The sequence below is a fragment of the Lineus longissimus genome, chromosome 3, assembly GCF_910592395.1.
Source record: "Lineus longissimus chromosome 3, tnLinLong1.2, whole genome shotgun sequence".
Lineage (NCBI taxonomy): Eukaryota > Metazoa > Nemertea > Pilidiophora > Heteronemertea > Lineidae > Lineus > Lineus longissimus.
The window spans coordinates 28948337-28972232 of NC_088310.1; the positions used below are offsets into that span (position 1 = coordinate 28948337).

General features: G+C 40.6%; 1 protein-coding gene across 2 annotated transcripts; it reads right to left on the minus strand.

Annotated features, from left to right (window-relative positions):
• Positions 1-1426: 1426 nt before the first annotated feature.
• Positions 1427-23861, minus strand: LOC135484589 (sushi, von Willebrand factor type A, EGF and pentraxin domain-containing protein 1-like). Of its 2 annotated transcripts, none has more exons than XM_064766219.1 (10): positions 23250-23861; positions 21972-22112; positions 18783-19013; positions 17285-17455; positions 16874-17068; positions 15428-15622; positions 14822-15028; positions 14258-14479; positions 13319-13999; positions 1427-7282 (listed from the first exon to the last, which is right to left on the minus strand). In XM_064766219.1, the coding sequence occupies exons 2-10, from the start codon at positions 22069-22071 to the stop codon at positions 7197-7199; spliced, it is 2088 nt and encodes a 695-aa protein (XP_064622289.1). In that variant the 5' UTR covers positions 22072-22112; positions 23250-23861; the 3' UTR covers positions 1427-7196. The 2 variants fall into 2 exon arrangements, with proteins under 2 accessions (XP_064622289.1, XP_064622291.1); XM_064766221.1 differs by having other exon boundaries at positions 23821-23855.
• Positions 23862-23896: the final 35 nt, after the last annotated feature.

Here is a 23896-nt window from a genome sequence, read left to right on the forward strand (position 1 = left end):
CGGATGACCCTGACCCGGCAGTTTGACTTCCAAGTGCTTTGTTTCACTTGTCACTGCCTGTGAACCAAGAGCGGAGGAGCTGAGTATTGTCAAATGCCTTCAGGGCCATGAGAACTCTGAGAGCTTTATAGGTCTCCGGAAATCCTTCGGGCTAATCCTCTCCCGAGGTTGTCTTATGTCTGTGGTAACGAAATGTTATCCGCCCAAAGAATCAACTTTTAATCCAAGGTCATTGGTTTCTATGGCCATGTGCCTCGATCCACCAATGGCACCATGGAACAGTGACACAAATGCTAAATTTTACATTGAAGCCGAGTCTCATATTGTGGAGAGCCATTTGATGACGTCATTGACCCGACCATGAAACGACACTCCACTTAAAGGTCATTGGTTTTTATGAAGGTCATTGCTCTCTGATCGGAGGGCACGCGGATCCGCCATACACCGACTCCGTTATTGATGACGTCATGCCTTTAACTTCAAACAGGTTCCACATAAGATCATTTATTGTTTTTGAAATTGACTCTACATGCCTTGAGGCTTTATGAATGCGAGTGACGTCAGAGACATGGCACTCCAAGGACATGTTGATCAAAGGCCGCTGATATCATAACGAACTCACTTATGAAGTGTGTGGGTGAGGATTTACATGTTGGATATTCTTTCTACAATAAATGGAATTTTGTTTATTTACTTCGGGTGAACTCAGACACCTTGGGATACACTTAAATCTTATCAATACATCACATGAATACCTTTCTTTCTGGACAGGGAGCTTAGACTAGAGTTGCGTGTCACCAGACTCGGCTGCCCGAGGAGTCCAGAAAAGGCATGACCACTGACCTATTGGAAAATCGATTGAATTCCAGTCGAAGCCCACGCCTGTTATTAACATGTACCAGTGGTGCTTTTAAATTTTTGATTCAACAAAGCGTGTGTAACGGAGTCGTTTAAGATTTTTCATGAGTCAAAAATTCTCATGGCTCACTGGATACCCCCACCTCCACTTGTAGGCGAGTGTCAATAACAGGGACTTGAAGTGGTCGTTTTATTCCCCCATACTCAAGCTCCATTATCCTTTTATACGGGACAGATTGCAGCAATGCTCTCAGATAATAAGGATATCACTTAAAGGGATGGGCAGAGGATTTCACAACAAAAACCACATTGGACAGACGCACGAATGTTGCTGAAATGTCATCTCTGGGAAGTTTTCCTTCAGGGAAATAGATTGTAACCCTTCCCAAACCAGAACCATACATGGCTTTGGCTATGAAGGCAATACATCTTGTCTTGTCCTCAACATGCACGCCTGAGCAGTAACAACTGGTCAGATAGCTTTAAGGACCATGCCAGTGCCAAGACAGGGTGCTTCTTTAGAACATGACGGTCATCTGAAGACGCATTGAATGGAAAAGAAAACTGATTATAATGCATAGAGAATCCAATTTATTAGGTATTATGACCTCCCATAAAAAAGGTATGTACAGATGCTATATACAGAGCAATCAAGATGATATTTACAGAGCACATTAATGAAGTGCGATATCAAAACAAGAATCAGCATAATCAGATCATCAACTTAGGACATAAACAGACAGGACAATACTCCCTCAAATATAACAACGAGCTGAGCTCAAACACACTTCTTCATATTTCTAGTGGCTGTATTTTAGGATTGACAAACACAAATTATTGACAAAGATGTCGAAACGGATCACATTTTCCAAATATCATAGTGGCTCCACATTGAGGTGGCTTAACTAGTTCATCATGATGGTGGACACTGGTTCATTTCAAGAACCACTCCCACTCAAGTTAACATTTCAAGGGTTTCTGATGGAAAGGCCAAAAGTGCATCCCAATGGTTCAAAATATTATTGAACAAAGAACATTTTCACAAATTATAAGCAACAAAAATTGGAAATATTTCATTGATTTCAGAATCTTGCTCGCAGGCATAATAAATCTGAGTTTTCCAATATTTATCGGATATCGGTCGATGAGCCTAAACACCAAGTTCTCAGAACCAATTTGAATGAATTCTACCTGTTTCAAGAGTTCAAATACAATATAGTTCTAATCAACATAGCTAACAGATCGATTGCTTAGATCTGGTGACATCCTGCTTTAAGCAAAGTAGATTTCACCGACTGAGCAAATCATAGCCTAAAATTATGACATCAAGGTGTACTTTTTGATATCCAAGGCGGACTAACATCACAAAGACCAAGTTACCCTTTCTTTGATCATCAGACAAATTGTTCAATACACAAGACTGGATTCGTCTGGAAATCTTTCTCAAGTTTCTTGGTAGCGACCGAGGCCTTTCCACCTGTACACACAACTCCCCCAAACTTACCAATATTAATACCACTAAAAAGTCATCCCAAACCCAATTTTGACATTGAAACAGCTTTCTTGTTACTCATTGTTTCTTCAATAGTGGATATTGAACTTTCCTACAGGTTTTTCCAATTTATTATCAACTGTTACAATTCCTTATCTACAACGAAATCATTATACATTAATAATGCTATCCACTCAAATAAGACATGAATCTATTGCTTTACCCAACTAATCACACCATGTATCTGTGAACACTAAGCCCTTGCCAAGACCAACCGATGGCCTCGATACCTCAGTTAAAGGCAGCTCATTTCAACCATAATTTAACTTTGAATATTTACTTTTTTCGGTTGGCCGATTTGAACATAACAAACATGACAAGTCACATGATTGTGCGTATCATATCTTAACGCCAAGACAAAATAGACTTGATGAACCTATTCAGGGTTTCTGCTCAGTTCAAACTTTCAATGGAATCATTATTCATTACCAGCTATTGCGGGCCTAGCCAATTAAGCCAATTAGTGCACCTGCTTAATTGGTCCTGGCAAGCCTAATGGAAAATGCATAGGAAATATCAATAAAGTTGGCTTTTTGGGCGGGGTGTTAAAATAATCCCAACTCCCGACTTCTGACATAATTCTATATATGTCTAGGTATTTACTGGCAAAATTTGGAGTGATTTGGATGGAAATTCGATGGGTCCATCTATAGGTTGAAAATTTTGGTAAATCTGTAATGCTTCACTCGTAGCCCGTAGTGTAAATTCCTGAGAAAGTGGGTTTTGGGGGCTTTTCTAGCTGCGCTAGCTCCGAAACTATACATTTGATACAAACTCCCGACTTCAGACGTGGTTGATATAACTCTTAGGATTATATTCCCAAGATTTCAGCTTTATTGGAGAAAAATTCATAGTGTCCATAGGGGGGTTGAAAATTGGAGGATTTTCATTTTTTTTCCCAACAAATATGCGAAAAATATTACTTTCCACCTAGAATTAATCAAAATTTCGCAAACTATCATAAAGTACTTCCTTGCAACAATCATTTGTGAAGCTTTCAAAACTTTTGGCTGATTTATTTGACCCTAAATCAGCAAAAACCAAACATTTTAGTGTTTGTATGCACCAATGCACAGGAGGCTAATTGCCAGATTAATTCACACCTTTCCAATCTCAAACAATAGGAATGATGGAGTCTCCCTCTATTCAAAACAGAGTGTGCTAGGCCCGCAATAGCTGGTAATGTGAAAAGGTGAATAAAAGCGTGAAGTTTCCTTTTTTATTCACTTGTCGTTTCACAAATTTCTTCCAGATAATGGAAACAGAAACCCTGAGAATCCAACTGTGCGTTGCTCATTCTTTCTTGACACCTTTATCCTCATGAATACTGACAGTTGGCTAACACACTATGACAAAACTAGAGAATGCTAACTTGAGACAGATGAAAAAATACTGGCCTTTTGAATTCCAATCCACAAAACCAAGTGTCCACTCTTGTAAAACTCACCAAGTCATATATAACTATCGATTTGATAGTCAAGATGTGGGTTAATTTGCAGCAAATTTTACACCACATCATTCTTTTAGATTCAAAATCTGGGATCATATTTCTGAAAACTTCATATTCTCAAAATGAGCAGTTTCAGCTCTGAGTGAAAGTCAGTGAAATCCATATCTATTCACATAGTTATCAACATTCACACTGAATACTTCGCTGAATGAAAAGGAATTCTCAACATATTGAAGATGAAATGAGAACGTACAATAATGTTAGACTCAAGTAAGCATTCTAGATAAACCGGGTTGATACTCGCCAATAAAACCCCCAATTCTCAAACCCTGTGTTCAAGTGATGGTTCGTTCAGGTAGCTTCTAGTGCCATATTACATGTACCAAAATGCATAGCATATGTACTATGAGAACCAACCGTTTTGGTGCTTGAGCAGCAAATGATAAGGTGACCTCTTGACCTTGATCTTTTATACCCAAGTGGGGGTTTTATATTCCAAATAACACGTAACCAGAGAACCTATCAGGAATAGTTCAAATGCCCAGGTTGTGAAGGTGAAGAAGACAGCACTTCAGAAGAAACACTTTTTTGGTGGTTTTTGGCACCCATAGCACAGTTAACTTGCATAGCATAAAAGACCAGCATTTTCTCAAATGATCTAAAGTGTTTTGTTTAATGATCACTTCTACTAGATGCAGAAACATTTTAAGAATCCTTTGTTTGTAAGAAACTTTTAAATCCCAAGCAAGATTCATAAATAAATAATTATTTAGCACAAGTTTGTGTTTATGTATATAAATCGATGATACAATGCCCTAATTCATCCCACTGAAAAAATATTTGACCGACCACAAGTTCATGTCCAACTCTAAAATTCACCAATATTCTTGGCTCATCTCCATGAAAAGAAAAAAACCAGATAAACCCCCCTTCCTCCAATATTACAAATCTCATCTCCATCTAAATAAACCAGATAACTCTGATGTATCGACAGAAACCTCGAGGACTTTTTCGATCAATATCATGCAGAGTACCACCAATTTATTCTGATCGGAGAATCACAAAGCAAATTCAAACCAAGGATGCCCGTCAATTGTCTGCCACACCCAAAGCCTTTTTCAACAAACTTGTTGCTCCACTGCCATCCTTAAGTCAGAATAGTTGACTCCCCTTGAGACAGTCAGGGTTACATTACAATAAGAACTGGATTTAGTAACTGATCCCTTCCCAATGACAGCTATAAGGACTGCTGTGAGTCACCAGGCTTCAAATTGCAATTATCATTAGCCAAAATGCTGTATCTGATAGAAACATGGTATCATTAGCTTGCTATAAATGGTATCATAAGCCATACTGTACTGAACATGAAAGTATTTTCTGAATCAAACACGAAGTATGGCTTTGTCGGTGATCGTTTTGCATCTCTCCTGAAAATCTGGGCAAATGAACACGTTCCACAGATCTAACGTAGAACTCCCTGTCTCGTATGTCATTGGAAGGCCTAACTACCCAGGCAGAGTGAGACATAACATACTTCAAAGACCTGATACAGACACAAGAGTTAGAGTTGAAAATCTAGCATGTGGTATCATATCTAAATCTTAGTTTTCTAGATCTAATTCATTCTTAATTGATTTATTCATAGAATAACTACTTTTAGTTGTTGTAACTAACTATCTTATATACAATGTACATCACATTCCTTGGTCCCCAAGACTAATAATTGTTATTAATCTACATGACATTTAGTTGTACAATTTGAATCATATTCGAAAATGCTAAAAACTGGGCAAAACCTCATGATAGTTACTGAGGAGTCCAGGTTCGTTTTCTAAGTTGTAAGTGTACACATGAACGCTGGCAGCCCAAGGAACCAGCAGGAGAAGTGCCCACTAATGACACGGATGCAATACTTGGTTGACAGATCTGGTCATGAGTGAACAACCCTTCATAGACACAATTGTAGATCATTCCAAGCGCCAGTGCCTGTTGTGCAATGTCGAACCCAATCTGATATATGTCAACATTGCAGGCAAGATGAAGCTTTATGCTGCATTTTCTTGACCAAGCAAAATCACTAACTTCTTGTGTGTTCCTTGGTCTTTACAGTCAATAAAGGGTTAAAATCACTTATCCCAAGGAAAGAATTAAACAAAGGAAGGAAGACAAACTAAAAGGCATTATCTAGTACATCTGAGAAGTGCTGAAGTGCGGTTGGGAAATTTTAATTATTATTATTCAATTCCAAATACCGGTATATTTGACAAAATATGCACCTGTGTACATTACATGTTAGTATGTTTATGCACTTAGAACCAACACGACACATCGCCATCACCGATTTAGAACTGGTCAGATTTACTTGATAATGCTGGAAGTAAAATGTGAAGACCAGAACTGCCCGTCAACATTATCTGGTCTCAAGTATTATAAGCCCTGTTTGGTTAGTGTACAATAGACTATAATCTTCCATTGCTAGTTTGGCATCCTGTAGGAGCTGTATGAATAGTGTGGGCCATAGTCCCTTTACTTTAGTTCTCCAAATAAACTCATAAGAATACTAGGCCCAGTGCACTTAGATGGAGCGAGGCGAGTTCTTCATCAGGTGGTCAGATGGAAGGGGGACCTGATGAAACAAGCTTTCTTGCCCTCCAAACATAACTTGTTTTGAATATCAAAGATACTAAAAGTATTGGGTATCAATACCATTAGATGAGCTTAATATCATATTGTATGGCCGAGTTTAAATAATTGGACACCAAAATAGGCCCCATGAGAATGGTTACTAAGACATATCAGAACTTTTACGTCATTTGCCATTCTCCAACTCCAAAGTCACCCCACCATACATCTAAGCGCACTGACAAGAATGGAAAGTTGTTAACAAAAGCACCTTAAGATTGGAGAGTAACTAACTGAGTAAAGGCGACTTGAAACATGAAGATTGTCACCATGTATGGGCAGAAAGTGTACTGCGTTCACCAGATGACGTCAATGCCACAGCAACACTACACGTTACCATGGTAACACTACATCTAGCTCAGCTGTAAGCTACGAGATTCAGCTTAAGTCATAATACTATTTACGACACGTTCCCACATCGATAAACTCCTTTGTCCACATGTTCCTTGTTTTTGTGCTTCATACGAATCATCAGTGAATCCAAGACACATTCCTGGTAACTCCAGAAAATGTAGCCTTCAGAATCCAAATATGACGTACCTCACAACCGGAGGTGAGAACATCAGTTTGTCAGGCACATCGAGATCACTCCAGCATCGATTGGCTCTGGTGCTCACTCGATGGGGTACGGGTCGGCGATGGCAGCCTGTCGACTTATTCGTTCTTTGTTTCCTCAGTGACGTCTGTTATAAGTATAGATTCCTGGCTACTGTTGTTCAATTGGACTAAAAGTGGGCAATCTGAAACCAAAGAAAGGAATTTATAAACAAACGAGCAAGACAGACTATCAGTTGCTATCAGGCTTAACGCCATCAAGCAAGAGGTCACTTCAAAATACTGGACACACTACAACAACTACCTACACCGCGGGACTAAATAAGTCCTCTACCCATGGACCAAATAGCGGTCCTTGATTAACTTGTAAGGCTTCAATCATATAATGCATTTGTATCAACAACTGGCCACGAATCTGAAATTGTAAATAGAAGAAGGTTAGGAGAGCATTCAAACGGATAGCAATTGGTAATAATCAATGTTTTTAACTAATTAACTCAGAAAAAAATAGGAAAAACAGGCTTTCCGATTTTGAAAATGAAGATTAAACTTGAAGTAAGAGTGACAGGTATAGAAGTGCTACCCAACAGGACCGTCGCTGGCTCTTGTCACCAGATAGGTTTGAATGGTTAATCTTTTGCTCTACCCGACCACGATTCACAGTAACATTGGTAGTGGGTGTGAAGGAGACAAGCCTCTTTTCTGAGAACAGTTGTTGTAGAAGTGTCAACCTTCGCCACCCGTATGTACTGCTGTGGTGTGTGGTTGGAATGAATCCACTGTCAGTGGGTCTCCCGCACTTGGAGATGCTGTATCCACTGTCAGTGGGTCTCCCGCACTTGGAGATGCTGTATCCACTGTCAGTGGGTCTCCCGCACTTGGAGATGCTGTATCCACTGTATCTATCTGGCCATTCCATAACTTATTTCAGAATATGTGAAAGTTTCACATATCATTGTCTACTCAGTCCTGTATGGGTAATTTGTCTATCACAATATTAATTAGCTAATTAACTAACAGGAGATAGCGTATAGCTGATTAAGAGTAAGATCCTGGAAAGCCTTTTCAACACTAAAAAATCTAATTATGGGCTAACCTGACAAAATGTGAAGTGAAATGATATGATTTGCTTAAACTTGGTGAGATTTCTTGGTTCCCATCATATCGATGTTGTCTCGTTATCACGCTCTGTTACGTCTCCCTGCTGACACAGCAAATCCATGTGAACCTACAAGGTGGACATTGCAAGATGCATGGCTTTATGCACAGCATATGAATGTATGCTTGTAGGCATCTTATAGTGTCCTTCGGTTCACATCATGCCATGATATTCACTCAGGTTCACATCACCACGCTTAGTTCAAACAGATTCAGACACATTCACTCCAAGGTCAAATTTTCAGTAGTGTCAGGATCATCATGTTGTAGCCAATCGGTGTTCTAATTTCAATTCAAACTGTTCAACATCAGTGCTCACCATGAACCATTTCATAATATTATGTGTCGTAAACATCTTTCTAAACTGTTTCCATGTTGTACTTGTAAGCCAATAAAATTGTGAAAAATCTTGCTTATTCCTCAATTTTACCAACTTTACTGAGAACCTACACATTACGCCACAGATCACAGAACTGAAAGGTGTAGGACTTCACTCACTGTGACTAGGAATGGCGAAGACAATGGGGAGAGTCTAATCTCTGATCCACATTGGTTCTGGCATGATCTATGCTTTCTTAGGATTCTGAGTTGAAGTTTGCAGTTAACCATTTATTCGTCCAAAATAGCCACCAAAGCAAAACAAGACTCATCTCTAGTTCAGTACTTGAAATTCTTCAAACTTGCTAAATATCACAAAGTCTGTTAAGGTAAGCATGTCCAAAACATTTCAACTTTCACAGGAGAGGTTCGGCCCAAGTCCTGAAATAATTCATCCAAATGAGATGTCACCATTCTGACACACATCTATAATGGCTCTAACTCTCTATGCATAATGGCCTACTTAACTTGCCTGTCCAAAAAGTGACATTCAGTTTTCCCAAAACACCATTTGAAAAGTTAAATTTCTTTCCATTTATCCGTGAATTGTTTCTTGATTTCACCTGAATGTCACTTTTTCGGGACGAACTATAGATTGAAGCACACAAGCACAATCATACAATGAACAATGAGCGTCTGGAGGTGAGCGTGATGACTATGCGGGGATGATGATGATAGAAGGGAGTGTAGGATTGGATAGTTTAGAAACAAGATGTCACTTACCGCACCGATGCATCAGAGCATTGAATGAAGCGAGTACAGACAATGGTTAATATATGACACAGCTCGAGTGACCTGTGAAGACCTGCTAACTAAGGCCAGAAGATTGTCGAGACCTCCCTTTCTTACAGTTACCTATGTCATTATTCACCACATAGTACAGGTTTGAAATCATGGCTAAAGCTTTTTTGGAGACGAGAAGTTCACAAAAATATTTGAAGCATGAAAAAACCTTGTCAGAAAATGTTGTTTGAAAGGGTTCTCTGAGTTCATGTCTCTATTTGATCTTCTTTGTCTCAGTTAGCAAGCCGACAATAATGATCCTGTGAAAGGCTTGGCTAAATTCTGATGGCGTGCTGGCTATGAATCCAACTAAAATGTTCACATGTTGACTTCCTTCTGACATGAGGTGCGAGTCAAGCATTGATATCCGATGTGACTGTGTTGACTTGACCACCATGTCAAATTCAGTCAAGAAGTGAGGAAAATCAAAACATGTTGGAAATGAAGGTGCATTTTGAAATGAAATAAGTGAACTTAAAGAGAATAGGCTCCTCGTCAGAGGTGCAGGAAATGGAGGAGCGTTGAACTACAGGAAGAAGAAGCAGTGTTCTACTCAGGCAGGTTAAGGTCGTCGTTTTTTTATTGCAAAATTCAGAACATTTTTTGAACAAATTTTTTTTCTAGATGATTGCAACCTATTAAAGCCTGAAGTAGACCACTGCTATGAATTGAAAGAAATGGAGTCTGATACATGCACAGTGAGGACGATCTGTAAAGAATGGTGATGGATATTAGGTAATGGAGAGAGATCACATTGGAGATGGAGGTTGGCCGACTAGAGTCACCTAGAATGAATGAAATGATGTGAAAACATGGGAAAATTTCCCAATATTTCATTGAAACATGCAGTATACTTGAACATGATCCGGATGGCTTCAGCTACATGTAGTCCGAGAGGCGTAATTTCCGTGACGATTCCATGGAAATCACACCTAGAAAAGAGACGACTGCTCACCTTGTGATGAGCAAGAGAAATGAGTGAGACAGTCTCTGATCTGACAAACATCAGGCCTTAAGAATATGAGAGTCGTCATGATCTGTTTGTATTTTATTGATGATTTTACAACATGAAATCAAAATCTGTTAGAATATTGCAGGGCATGGGGGCCGATAAATTATCATTCACATTACGTCATTAGGGTCTAGTAAATATATGGCGAATAACCACAGCAATAAAGTGGTATGATCTTACATTACAGAATCGGGCCTCAATCGAATCCTAAGGCCTGACATAGGCTATACCTGTTAGTATAACTGCTGAACCATATCAAACATGGTCTTAATCAAATCCCACGAGTTATGTAATACAGAATAAATTAGCATATGTTAATTAGAGCACAATTGATAATAGCATCAATCAATGCTCGTAGCACCTGCACAAAATATCACATTTAAAAAGATGTAAAAAAATACTCAAATTCAAAACTTTGGGCAAAAACTATACAAAAGTATCAAATTTTTTTGCATCGATAGTCATTTGGAAGATGGTTCTGGTCTCTTTTTTACCATGGTAACCTTAAGTCTGATAGATTGCACATCTTTTTTGAGTACCAAGAATAATGCAATCACTTTAACAAGGCAAGTTTTCAAAATAATTATTATGATTAAAAGTTGTATTTCTTTTAATTCTTAGTTCTCATTAACAAGAGGCCCAAGGGCCTGGCGCTCAGCTGAGTTAATATCATTAATATCTTCCCGGTGTTTAGTTCATTATGCATGAAATGGCATGCTCCATGGTATTTGATATCCTTTTGCGTTCACTACGGTACCAACGTTTTTGGTTGACATAATTATGCCACTGTTCATTCCTCAATCCTGACCATAATTCGGGTGAAATCATCGTATGAAAATATTTACCGAAACATGAAGTTTCGGCCATGAATGAGGATACTCATTGTCATAGCCTCGTTTACAAGTACGAAGTATTTTCCCGCGAATATTCAAAACTGCTTGGCTCCTTGCCAGTTAAATATCATGTGACTATACACAAAATAGAAAACTTTGATGGAAATTGTAAATCATTTTTTTATCTATCAGGGGAAACAAGCTGATGATGATCAAATAAATCATTCATGAGAAATCGTTTTGTTGCTGAAGCTTGCATGACGAAGTTAATGCTAAACCTTTTCTTGTGCTCTACTGCGCCACCGTAGTTTTCTATTTAGACCAGCGATGACGTCATTTCTGGTGATTCCCTACGTTGTCCAATGAGCGCTTTTTAAAATGTGCCATTTGGTATTGTACAGTATGCAATGTATTTTTTCAGCGCTGCCAGTTGCCGAACAGAATGCCGTAGCTCCCTCAATTTCCAATCAATTTTTATGGGAGTGACATTTTTGTATTGCTTAGAATGTCTACTTTTTACCCATGAAAGAATCGTAGAACTAAAACATAATAGGCGAACAGAATCATGCCGATTCACTGCACATACTGTGGGAATTCTCCACTTCAAAATACATCGGCGATGTCATCGCGAACAGAGCATGCACTTCCGATATCGTTTTCACAGAAATGTGGCCAAATTTTCAAGAACTAATTTCTGAATTTAGTCCCTAAAGACCTTATGACTACCACTGAAACGATCTAGTGATAATATCGCCCACCAGACTACTTTTTAAGCAGAAAATTGGGTACTTGAGTGTCATTGAGCTCCAAGATTATTGCACATGGCGTAAACAACATCCCACCATTTTGTCTCTGCTTCGGTATTTCGTACGCCGCTTATAATGCACCTTCCCAATTAAAACCAACATAATGAGGCCTTACATCGTTGATTGAATAGGAACACCACACAAAACACAATAAAGTGGGGGTACAATCGATTACGAAGCTGAAGTGAACAGTGATTTATTCCTATAGAGCTACTGCTTTTGTTGTGTAGCTGCCATGTTTTGAGAACTGGCAAATAGGAGACTTCATTGATGGCTGACGTCATCGGGCGGGAATTTGAATCAGCAGAAATAATTAAAAGGCAGGTAGCGCCCTCTCCTGTTAAAATTTTGAACTTTTTCTCAATAAAATAGATTTTCAAGAATTTTATCTTAATATTAGAGCATATTTCGACTAATTCTGCTGCTCCTAGGCCGATATAGGCCAGTTTCCTTCATGCACTCTCGCTCGCAGGAAGTAGGTCGAATGGCGACAAATTTTGTTTTGAAAGTAGAGTTTGACCAGAAGTATCCAGAAATGCAAAATTGAAGTCTCTAGGTCTTACGGTTACAAAATGTGCACCATGGGTTTAACGGACGGATGGATGGATGGATGGATGGATGGATGGATGGATGGACAGACGGACGCCACTGAACAACTTATTTGACAAGCTCGGCTGACTTAGTCAGCTGAGCTAAAAACACGACAGTCTGTTTCCTTCTCATTCAATCGTTACTGACTTCTACCATATGAATGTCCCCACATAGTCTATGATGTTATGATGACTATGGTGGATGGGTATGAAAATCACACTCAAGCGATACATCCCTATTATGGTTAACCTGACTGCACTGAGAGAAATGTCAAACCAAAATTGTTTAAAATTCATGAATCCCCATCTAATTTGTAACTCCTTTGTTTTGTATTTACAATCATGCCATCACACAAGTGAAGAGCTTTGTCTTTTCAGAAGTCACCAATTTTCAAAGTTCATCTAAAGAAGTACACATGCACAGTTTGAACCGATCCCCAAACTGGTACCCACATGTTTTTCAGCTTCAAGGCAAGTTTTCAAGAGAGCCTTAATGTCTCAACATTTCCTCAGTGCCACCTCGGCTAAATGGATGACTTGTCAGGGAGCTCATAATCACTAACTAATCTCTGGTCTACGTTAAGTACTCGGAGAGGTAGATTAGGAGAGGAGGACAGACTGGTCTAAAAGCGATATAACTTTGGAACTTTGGATCTCTTACCGTCATTGGCAAAGCCTAAACTGCCATTTGATTCGATGCTTCCAGCAGTGGCACGACGCGAGGCAGCTATTGATGGCATGGAGGCACCAGAGTCGTACGTGTCAACAGTTACTGATGTGGACGTGCCGTCACTAATGTTCATTGTATTCATTGTGTCCAATGAACCAAAGTTTTCTGACAGGGCATCCCTGTTGACAGTGCTGATGGTTATTGTTGAATGACGCGAGGTGGCATCGGGGTCTCGGGTGGATTGTGAACCACTACCAGAACTTGTCGCATCGCTGCCTTGTCTCCGCATGCTGGCTGGAAGACTTGGTAATGGCCGATATCCGGGCACTAAAGATGGATGTTGACGATGTGCACGTCCCGGTGTGCGTGGACCTCGGACAGCCTCATCATAGGATGGTAACGTGGCATTATGACCATCAGCGTAAGCGATAAGGGCAACACGATCATGTTCTTCAACAGTAGCACATGAGTTGCGGCTGTTACTGTTACTGTACGGTGGCGGCGCCTGCACCTGATGGAGGATCCTGGGCTGAGGTTTGTTTCGGCGTTGGAAGGCAACAATGATCATGGTTGTGAGAAGAATACCAAGAACACTACAGGACGTAATGATGACAATGGTCATTGTATTTGTTGTGCTTTCAAGGTCGTTGCCTTGAGGTAAAGATGTCGGAGCTGAAACAAATAAAGAGACGTTAAGACACAGGAAGACACCCACACTATGACAATATCTCACTGGCCATATTGGATCCAAAAGCCTTCACATATAGACCAATCATCTCAAGGAGCAGGTTGAAATATGTTTAGTACTGAGACAGCCATAAAGAATCAGTCTTTCAAACTGACTACCCCACAGTGGCAGAATACTTCCAAGAACGTCACAAATATGGATCCCACTTCATGAGAGCCTTTATTCGATTAACCTCTGCGTACCTTTGACACATCTCGGTTTTTCAGCAGTCCATGTTCCCGTATTATCACATTCCAATTCATAAGTGCCATCTCTTTCATATCCCTCGTCGCACATAAACACAAGTTTGGAGCCAATGTCATACTGCAGACACTTGGAACCCATTCCCATATAGGTGAGGCAACTAGCAGTGGTCAACTCATAGCGACCATTCTTTACTGGGCCGGGGTCCTTACAAGAGAATTCTGAAAGAAAGGGACATTAACTGTGAGTCACATTAACTCAAGAGTCACTTGAGTGACAGTGTCACTTCGTATCATTATTGTGAAAAAGAGCAAGTTTACACAGCATTCATCAAGCCATACTACCAGAGAATCCAGCACACTATTTCAACAACAAATACCACGTCTTCGCTTTCACAACATTTGGACAAAACTTATTCTTTATGAGTTACAAGAACAGCCTGATTGTGACTTTGTCACATCACAGGTTTACAAACATCCAAGTCCCAGTACATGCAAGTCTGCAGAAACCATGGCAAGACAAACCAACAATAGAAACACTCATTCTGCCACATCTTAGCTTACCAGGCTCACAAGTTGGAGGGAATCCCGACCAAACACCGCTCGACAGACACATGACCTGCTCCGTCCGGCCGACCAGCTTGTAGCCACTGTCACAGCGGTAGAACACGGTTGTGCCAACACCGAACATGTCATACTTGACCATGGTGAATTGACCATAGAGCGTCCATTGACCGTGGTGGATGTTCACAGGTGATTGACAGCCCTTCACTAAAACACCAAGGAAGAAATATCGTAAATAAAGACTTCACTAATGTTTTCAACAATGTTCAGTTTTTGTTGAAGCTGACTTTTAAAAGTCCTCCTTATTCTGAAGATTCTTATTCTCAGGTTCAATGTATGTACCATGTTGATCCAGAGGAGAATGGAGGAACAAACAAGCACTGTGTTGTTACCAACTGACCACTTGTACTGAAGGTCATACAGATTAGTGAGCAACGTCACCTTAGATGATAATCTTCCATTAGCTTCTGTGGGGTACAAGAAACATTAACTCTCACAAACTCCTGACTCATTCCATCTCATTGACCTTAGAAAATGTCAAGGATTGTGATGTACATCTGGCTATTATCATCAAAGAGAAACTGTTTGCCATAATGAGTTACTTACTTTCAACACACTCTGGCTTCTCAGCTGACCACGCGCCATTGTTGCGGCAGGTGAGAGAGTACATGTAGTTGTCCTTCAGGCCATAGCCATCGGCACATGTGACCTTGACGATCGCACCGATCTTGTTGTCCAGGCAGTTCTTGGTGATGCACTCATAGCGCCCGTTCGCTACCTGGCCAAGTTCGGGGCATGTCTCTGTGAAATGGAAAGGACAGTTTGACTGTTTTAGGATTTTGACGATTGCCATGAAGACAATTATCCCAAAGGGTTAAACAGACTTGAGCAGTTTGAGCAAAAGCTGCTGAAACTTGGATGGATTATCTTAAGTTCCACACCTATCTTCCATGACACAAAAGCCAGATGAACAATAGTTTGCCTTCTTTCACTAAGATTCCCCACAGGGATTGCACCCCCCCCCCCCCCAGCCAATCACAACCTATAACAGGGTCCATACAATAGAGCACAAGTTCTCTTCTCAGCAGAGTGATGGTGGAAAAGCTGATCTTTAGTAGCCAATGCCATCCTTGTGCAAACAGCTGTTTTGTCTTCAAGAGCCGAACCAACAGCTCTCTCGATATAAACACCAATGGAAAACAGGGTTGGGCATGAACTTTGCACTTAGTGCGAACTACAGAGAACAGAACCTCTTGGGCAAGATCAGATACGGGTTAATTTATTAATTGTTTTGAGATATTTGTATGAAACAGGATATGTTAAAAGATGGCTTGAGAGGTGTTCTGTATAGACAGGTGTCTGCAATACAGGGGTTTCTGCATTGGTTTCAATGCTCGTTCACAATCCAACGCTACGATAACAGAACAAGTATGAGGTATTCATCTCGGGATTGCCATGGCAACCATCAATGAGATTCAGGTGACCATATTAGGAATGATTCTCACAGCGAGATGACAATGGCTACATATTCTATGGACGAACAGCTTAAGCAGGCTCCAGCATACATTATCACCGTTCAGAGTGAACATGATGTTTATGGATTTTTCTTAGCAAAGAGATGAAAAAATGAAAGACACTTCTGAAACGAGTTTGAGATTTTATTCCAAATGAGAAAAAACATATCAAAAACTGCTCAATTGTCTTCTTTATATAAAACTGGGGCGTGTTTTGGACTGCCCTTGTGAGGTCAGGTTAGGGCAGCCTACTACACTAGCCCATGTCATCCAGTACAAACTGTGTCAGGGGTGGGCCATCAGGTCAGGGCAGCCTACTACACTAGCCCATGTCATCCAGTACAAACTGTGTCAGGGGTGGGCCATCAGTGATTAAACCATTCACCTCTCTCTCTTTTGCCTCATTAGAGCTGGTGAAGTGGATGGTGACAAACTTGTCAAAAAGGATTGAAACCAGTGTGCATAGTCTGGAGTTGCTGGCCTTTTAAACAGTATTTTACCAGAAAAGGGGAGAAAATGATGATGGAATTGAACTTACTGCTGGCACAGGATGGTTTCGGCTGTGACCATTCTCCACTATCCTCACAACTCAGGCTGTAGGCTCCATGGCGTTCAAACCCATTGTTACAGACGACGCTGATGACAGAGCCAGCTTGGCGGTTCATACAATCGGTTGAGCTGCATGACCAGCGCCCATTCTCAATGGGACCAAGATCAGGGCAAACAGCACTTTCTGAAGAGGGAAATGTTCAAATCTATACTGGCATACTGCATTCTTTTTCAAATTGACTTGAAAATACTGTAAGACAATACATCCGGTAAGGGGGAAGTCTTTTTTGTTCTTCCTTACACTTTGAAATACACATTTACTGGGTTATTTCTGACAGACTTTCTCTATTTTCTGTACGGGGATTGGTCGGATTATAAACTGACCCTCTGGTCAACTTACTGAAGCATTCAGGTGTTTTTCCGGTCCATTGTCCATCAGTGCATTCCATCGTGGTTGCCCAAGTATCGGTGTTCTTATAACCCTGGATGCAGTAGAACCTAGCCACCAATGGATTCGTCTCATTGTACTTGTATCCGCCATGAAGGATCACAGGCGGTGGTCCACAGGCAGCTGGAAAGATGGGCGGCAGTTAGAGCACTGGGCATGAAATACCAATCACTTTAGATCTCTATAGCTGTGTAATACTAACTAACCGTGGGGATAATATGGTATACATACATGTACATGACAATGATCCTTACCTGTTACAACACTAGATAAGCACTGTTAAACGGTTACAGGAAAATTCGTCCCCGGATAATTCGTCCCCGGAAAATTCGTCCCCGCAAATTCGTCCCCGGATAATTCGTCCCCAAGGAAAATTCGTCCCCGGAAAATTCGTCCCCGAGGATAATTCGTCCCCGAGGATAGTTCGTCCCCGGAAAATTTGTCCCCGAGGATAAGTCGTCCCTGGAAAGTTCGTCCCCAAGGATAATTCGTCCCCAGAAAATTTTACAAAGTTGAAAGTTTCTGACTTTACTTTCCAAGACTCTTAAGTCTCGTCGAATAGACTGTAGTAATAACTACTACTTTCGATTTTTCTCATTCAGTGTAACATCTCTCTTTACTACCCCACTAGCTAGTTACCTACCCCACTATTTTCGTAGGTAGAGGTAGGCAGGCGAAATATTTTATTGAAGAATTTAGAGTTTTTCTTTCATTCTGACCAGTAAAAATACTTATTTGTAAAAAAATTAATTATTTCGCCTGCCTACCTCTACCTACTATGAAAAGAGTGGAGTAGGTAACTAGCTAGTAGGGTAGTAACTAGAGATATAACACTGAATGTGAAAAGTCGAAAGTAGTAAGTAGTAGTTACTACTAGAAAGTAATGTCAGAAACTTTCAACTTTTGTTTAATTTTCCGGGTACGAATTATCCTCGGGCACGAATTTCCCAGGGACGAATTATCCTAGGGGACATATTTTCCGGGGACAAATATTCTGGGGACGAAATTTTCCTCAGGGACGAATTTTCCAGGGACGAATTATCCTCGGGGACGAATTATCCAGAGACGAATTTTCCTCGGGGACAAATTTTCCAGGGACGAATTATCCTCGGGGACGAATTTTCCGGGGACGAATTTTCCTAGGGGACGAATTTTCCGGGGACGAGTTTTCTGGGGACGAATTTTCCGGGGACGAATTTTCCTAGAGCCCTGTTAAACATAGGGATAGAACTCCAACTGAGTGACTTCAAAAGTTCCACAGTTGCAGCACTTTTGTTACAGAAGTTCCACCTCACCTGACCCTCATAAATGCTTGAAGCCAAGCTAACCTGACACTACTTAAGCAGACACACTCAAGCAACCGTCAAACTCATTCATCCAGCCACACTCTCTCCGTGCACCACATAGCTAGCATTAGCTACGGAGACAAAGTGACACAATGGTTATCTACCTTGGCGGCTTATTTTCTCGCAGGTCGGCATCTTGGGTTGGTCCCATTTACCGTCCTGACCGCACCTCAACATAGAGTTGCCCGTGAGACGGTAGCCATTGTGACACTGAAAGGAGATCTCTGTGCCGGGGTGGAGCTTAGTCGAATACTTCTGGATCCCGAGAGCATAGATAATGCGAAATTGTCTCATGGGTTGGTTATCAGGTTGAGAGCAGTGGATCATGTACTGCGCTGAAAAATTCAACGGGTCAAATTTTCATCTTACTTGATTTGAATTTCCATTTTTTGGTTATGAAAGTAAAGGGTGCAAAATGTGCTCAATATCTCATCAAATCGGCAGTGAAGGGAATATGAGCAGACAAAACAATTATTTTTCATAACCACCAGAAATATTTCTAGAAATAAGAGCACTTTATTTCAATCTATTCACTGTTTGTTGATTTTCCCTCTCCTGAAAGTGAAAATAAGAAACACTGAAAGAAGTGATACCAGTACTGAAGTAAGGAAGATTTCAATCTGGTTAGATACATGATGTGAAAGCTAACCTTGACTTTCCAAGAAGAAGTTCTAAACTCTTCTGGAATAACCAAATCTCTTCACCTGAAATATTAAAAGCAACCTTTCCCTCAACCTTAAATGGAAAATCTTGTTCAGACTGAAATTGCAATTAAAAATCGTTGTTAGAGGTGGGTGGGAACGACATCAGTACATGAGTGATACAATAACGCCCTCGAGTGGGAGGGAAAATTGAAATCACTATCGCTATCGGAGCAAAGCTACTGTGATCATTGATTACCGATGAAGCTTGGGTATATATCAAAACACTACGTCACTACGTATTGTTTTACGTTTCCATAAGGGATTTCACCAAACAGGGATTGAGAAGTCATATTGGTCAACTTTTTGTCACCACTTCTCATCCACGTCAGCTCTTTTTAAAGATGTTCTGGTGGTGCGTAACTACTGGTGTTTTGGAAGAGAACACCCACAACTTAATGACTGCCATGTTTCCGGCCCCTCCCCAACTCAATTTATCTGGCCCCAAAGGAAGAGTACGATCCCTGGTATTGTGACAGTGTACCTTTGTAGTCTCTCTAAAAGGAAACAATATGGGCTCCTTTGACAAAACAACCGACCACTCATCATTGGCTAGATCAGGTGAGTGTCAGCCAACACGTTCATTTCTCATCATTCTCCAATCAAAGGACCTGAAACATGTATGTGACAAATGAACCAATCAGAGGGAGTAATCAAGGGACTTTGCCACTCTGCACGCTCCACAAACTAATCGTAATAAGTGAGGCATGAACATGAAAGTGCCCTCATGAGCAACATGTTGCTGAGACTGTGACCTATTAATCATTGTCACCGTGAACTTGTTTCCTTACATGCTGATGTCAGACACGCTGCTTGGAACTCTCACCTGGCAGGGCCAAATACATGACGTTTTGAAACATATCAATCTCGCAAATGTCCGAGCCGAAAAAGATTCTGAATTTGTTCAATTTTTTATTTGTTCTATATGGCTTGGGATGCAAACTTACACAGGTAAAATAGGGTATTTTGGGGTTAAAATCATCAAAATCAGCTCGATGCACCTTAAGTCCTTTTTTCATAGCTGTCTGCTGATACCTTGAGCAATAGTTAGCTCCACCACTCTAGGCAGAGCCAAACCTTTATTTTTCGAAGGTCAACAGTTGAGCGCACAAAGCAGGACGGGACAGAAACTGGCTCAAATGGGATAATCTGGCAGAAAACTGAACATTAAGCATTGATCAATACATCCATTATTTAACTGATGAATATGTTTGGGAAAGAGAACACCTTCATACCTTTGGCATTCACAAGGATACCTCGAGGTAAATACCTCTCCTATTGAAAACTTATCACTTCATTCCTTTTTATCTTCACTCTTTAGATATTAACGAGATGCAGAATTTCAATAATTTGTAACGGGATCAATAATAACAAACACTTGGTAAAATGGTGGATATTATCAGTGCTGCTGCATGTAGACGCCCACTGAATATTGGAAATATTGAAAACATAACAGGTTTTGAAATCTGGGCTGTTTTTTTAACAAGAAACATTATCCCAGGCGAGCTTGGCACATCAAACAATAGGAGATCGATGTGATAGGTAGTTTGCCGGGTTTAAAGGGCGAGAAATAAAAACAACATCAAAACTTACAGGTATAAGCCACTATATCAATAAAAAAATATCAAACTCCTCGTTTATCAAACACATTTTTTTACTCAAGAGATTATCAAAGCCTTTGATAAACTGGAGTCAGCTCGGATCAATGAGATCAGTACGTGTGTAAATCATGGTCAAGTCAAAGATGTGACATCAACTGCCCATACGCCTGCTTGTGTTCAAAGTAAAACCCACACAAAGAAAAAAAACACTCTTTCATTTTCAATAGAATATCATTTGAAATACATACAATTGAGTAGACGTGATGATTATTGACATGTGATGCTACATGTACATTGAGAGAACCTCCAACAGACAAATCCCATCTTTGGCAAGATGTCTTGATTTGAGAGGTCAAACTGATTGAAAATGACCTAATTGGGCCTAAGTTGGTGTGTTAAATAGACATGGTGACCACAAAAAGAGGTTCTAAATTGAGATAGCTAGTAGTTGGGGTTACTCGAGACCCCGATATCATGGTGGCATGGCTGGTAGAACTACAAGCTCCAAATTACAGCGATCGCAATTGACCATCACATTTTGATAAAGATGCATGCATGTTCTTGGGCTGTACTACCTGAACTGAGAGATATAGGGTTAGGGAGGAGATGTAGATATGCCCTAGATATGGTTGCCTGAAAGTGAAGAGGAAACTGGTCATAATGGCACCGTTGGAACAGGCAAGAAGATCCACTGAACCATCTCATTCTGAAAGGAGATAACTGACTACCTGAATGGAGATATAAGACTACATGTAGGGAGGAGATGTAGTGGAGGCGACCTGAAAGTTAAAAAGAAACTGAACAACTGACATTGTCGGAACATGCAAAAACAACCAACATCGTCATCTGCATCCCCACTTGGCTATCTGAACGGAAAAGGAGCCGACTTGCTCAAGGGATCACTCACTGTCTGTTTCTGCTTACTGGAATGAAAGCTTGATGAAAACCAACCACAAGACCACCAAGTCACATTGATGAGTGAACTACTTACATCTCGCTGCACTATTCTTGCCCGAGAAGAGCCGCGGTAGGCCACTCGTCACTCCTGCCAAGAGGAGAGTCAGCACAGTCACTTGCATCAAGTCCATCATAACGCTGTCTCGATTACTCGATCAAATGTAATCACAATAACCTGGAATCAAAAGAAGACAGTGTCCTGTCAGAGACAACTAAACAACTTGTCATTTGTCCTTGCCCAAATTGTAGGGACAGCAATCAGGCTCCCACAACACACACTGAACGACAAAGAACTCGTTTTGATTCTGCACGGGGTATTGATCTCAAGTGGTAAATGCACGTACAGAGCATTGTTGGCTGATCATAGGCAAAACCAGACATGTCATGAGGCGTGTGAGGGGGGGGGGGGGGGTAGAGTAGTAATCATGAGAACAATCTAGCAAAGACACTCAAACTGTCCAACCTTCAGAAAGAGTTGCAAGTCAATGTTACTGTTAGAAATAACTTGAAATAAAACGAGCTCTTGCGAATGACAGGAGAACAATGCTTTCTGTATCGAGAGACTTGAGCCAGGTAACACGCTCTTAACAGCAGGGACAATGCTTGCCAAGTTAATAACCCAAGGCAACAACACCTACACTGTATGCCTCCAGGTTAGATTTTGCATCTAAAACACAATGCACTATAACCCCCCCCCCCCCCGCCGCCCAAAGCTAAACACTGCCTAAGGTTCGTCTCATTCTTGCACAAAGGCTGCAATGCAAGTTTACAATAAGTTTAATCAAAATGCCCTAAGTTTTTTGCAATATCATTTTCATCATAACAGAGGACATTGCAAGGAATTACAAAGAGTTGAAGATGCAAAATGAGTCCATTGCAAAAACCAAATTTGACTGGAAACTGAATCTCTCCATATTTAATTTAGCTATAGCTTGGCCTATACCAATAGATTAGAAACATGACAGAACATGGACTGTCATTGGTGGCAACTGACAGTGACAGATTGCATAATATTAATAATAGTATTTGAGAGATGCACTGCAAGTGGAAGTTCCTAGACTTCTGAATGAACTAAGATATCATCAGGATGCAAAATTATTCCTAGTGCAGAAACCTCATTTGCAAAACTTGACAGAATTGGAGAAACTTTTAACGAAAGAAGGAAAGTCTAGTCACAAAGTACATTGACAATATAATAATAATTGTTACATGACCGAGTTACAGAGGAAACATCACTGACATGACTGGTAGTGAAACTTCACTCACAAACACAACCAAAAACGAATGTCACGTTCAACAATTGTCGACTTACCAATGCACGAAGGCAGATGTCACAGTGAAAATTTGCACCAAAGTACGTTGCTTTTGCTCAAGTTGTAGGCCTATAAAATCTTTTATGGCAAGTCGTGATGAATAAAGTCGAACACGTCTGGAGATCACGAAGCACAGATGGCACAATCACAGGGATTTTCTCTCAAGAATCACAGTCTCAATCAGCTTGTTCTCAAATCGTTTTGCAGGAGACCGAAGATGCGCACAGCTCAAGGCCTGATGTTACTCATACAAGTCACAAGTAGTTTATGACGGCAGAGGGATTGATCCCTCCTTATAAAGGAGCTATAGAGGCAGGCAGCAACCAGTCTAAAGGACAAGGTTCGTCATCGCCATCACGTCACAACAGAGGCAGCAAATGAGAGAGGAGATGGGTTTTTACCCTTCGATTACCAAGCAGGTCTCCTCCTCAAGCACTAATACACAGCTTTATGGTCGAACAGATATTCTAGAACATTCATATTGTTAAGACAGCTATTACAAAAGCATATTGGTGTCTTAGAAATGCTGTTTTCGGCTAATTTATTGGACGAAAACATTGGAAAACACACCAAAAGTGAAAACCGCCTGAAAATTAGCCATTTTGGTCGTAAATGACGTCACTAGAGAGGAAAACCCCAGTGCGCG

Excerpts from the sequence above, each read along its gene's own strand:
- LOC135484589 (XM_064766219.1), bottom strand. The coding sequence starts at position 22,071 with ATGATGGACTTGATGCAAGTGACTGTGCTGACTCTCCTCTTGGCAGGA. Across the intron at positions 19,014-21,971 it reads CAAGAATAGTGCAGCGAGAT|CGCAGTACATGATCCACTGC; the intron begins GTAAGTAGTTCA and ends TGAATTTTTCAG. Across the intron at positions 15,623-16,873 it reads GAAACCATCCTGTGCCAGCA|AGACATGCCCCGAACTTGGC; the intron begins GTAAGTTCAATT and ends TCCATTTCACAG.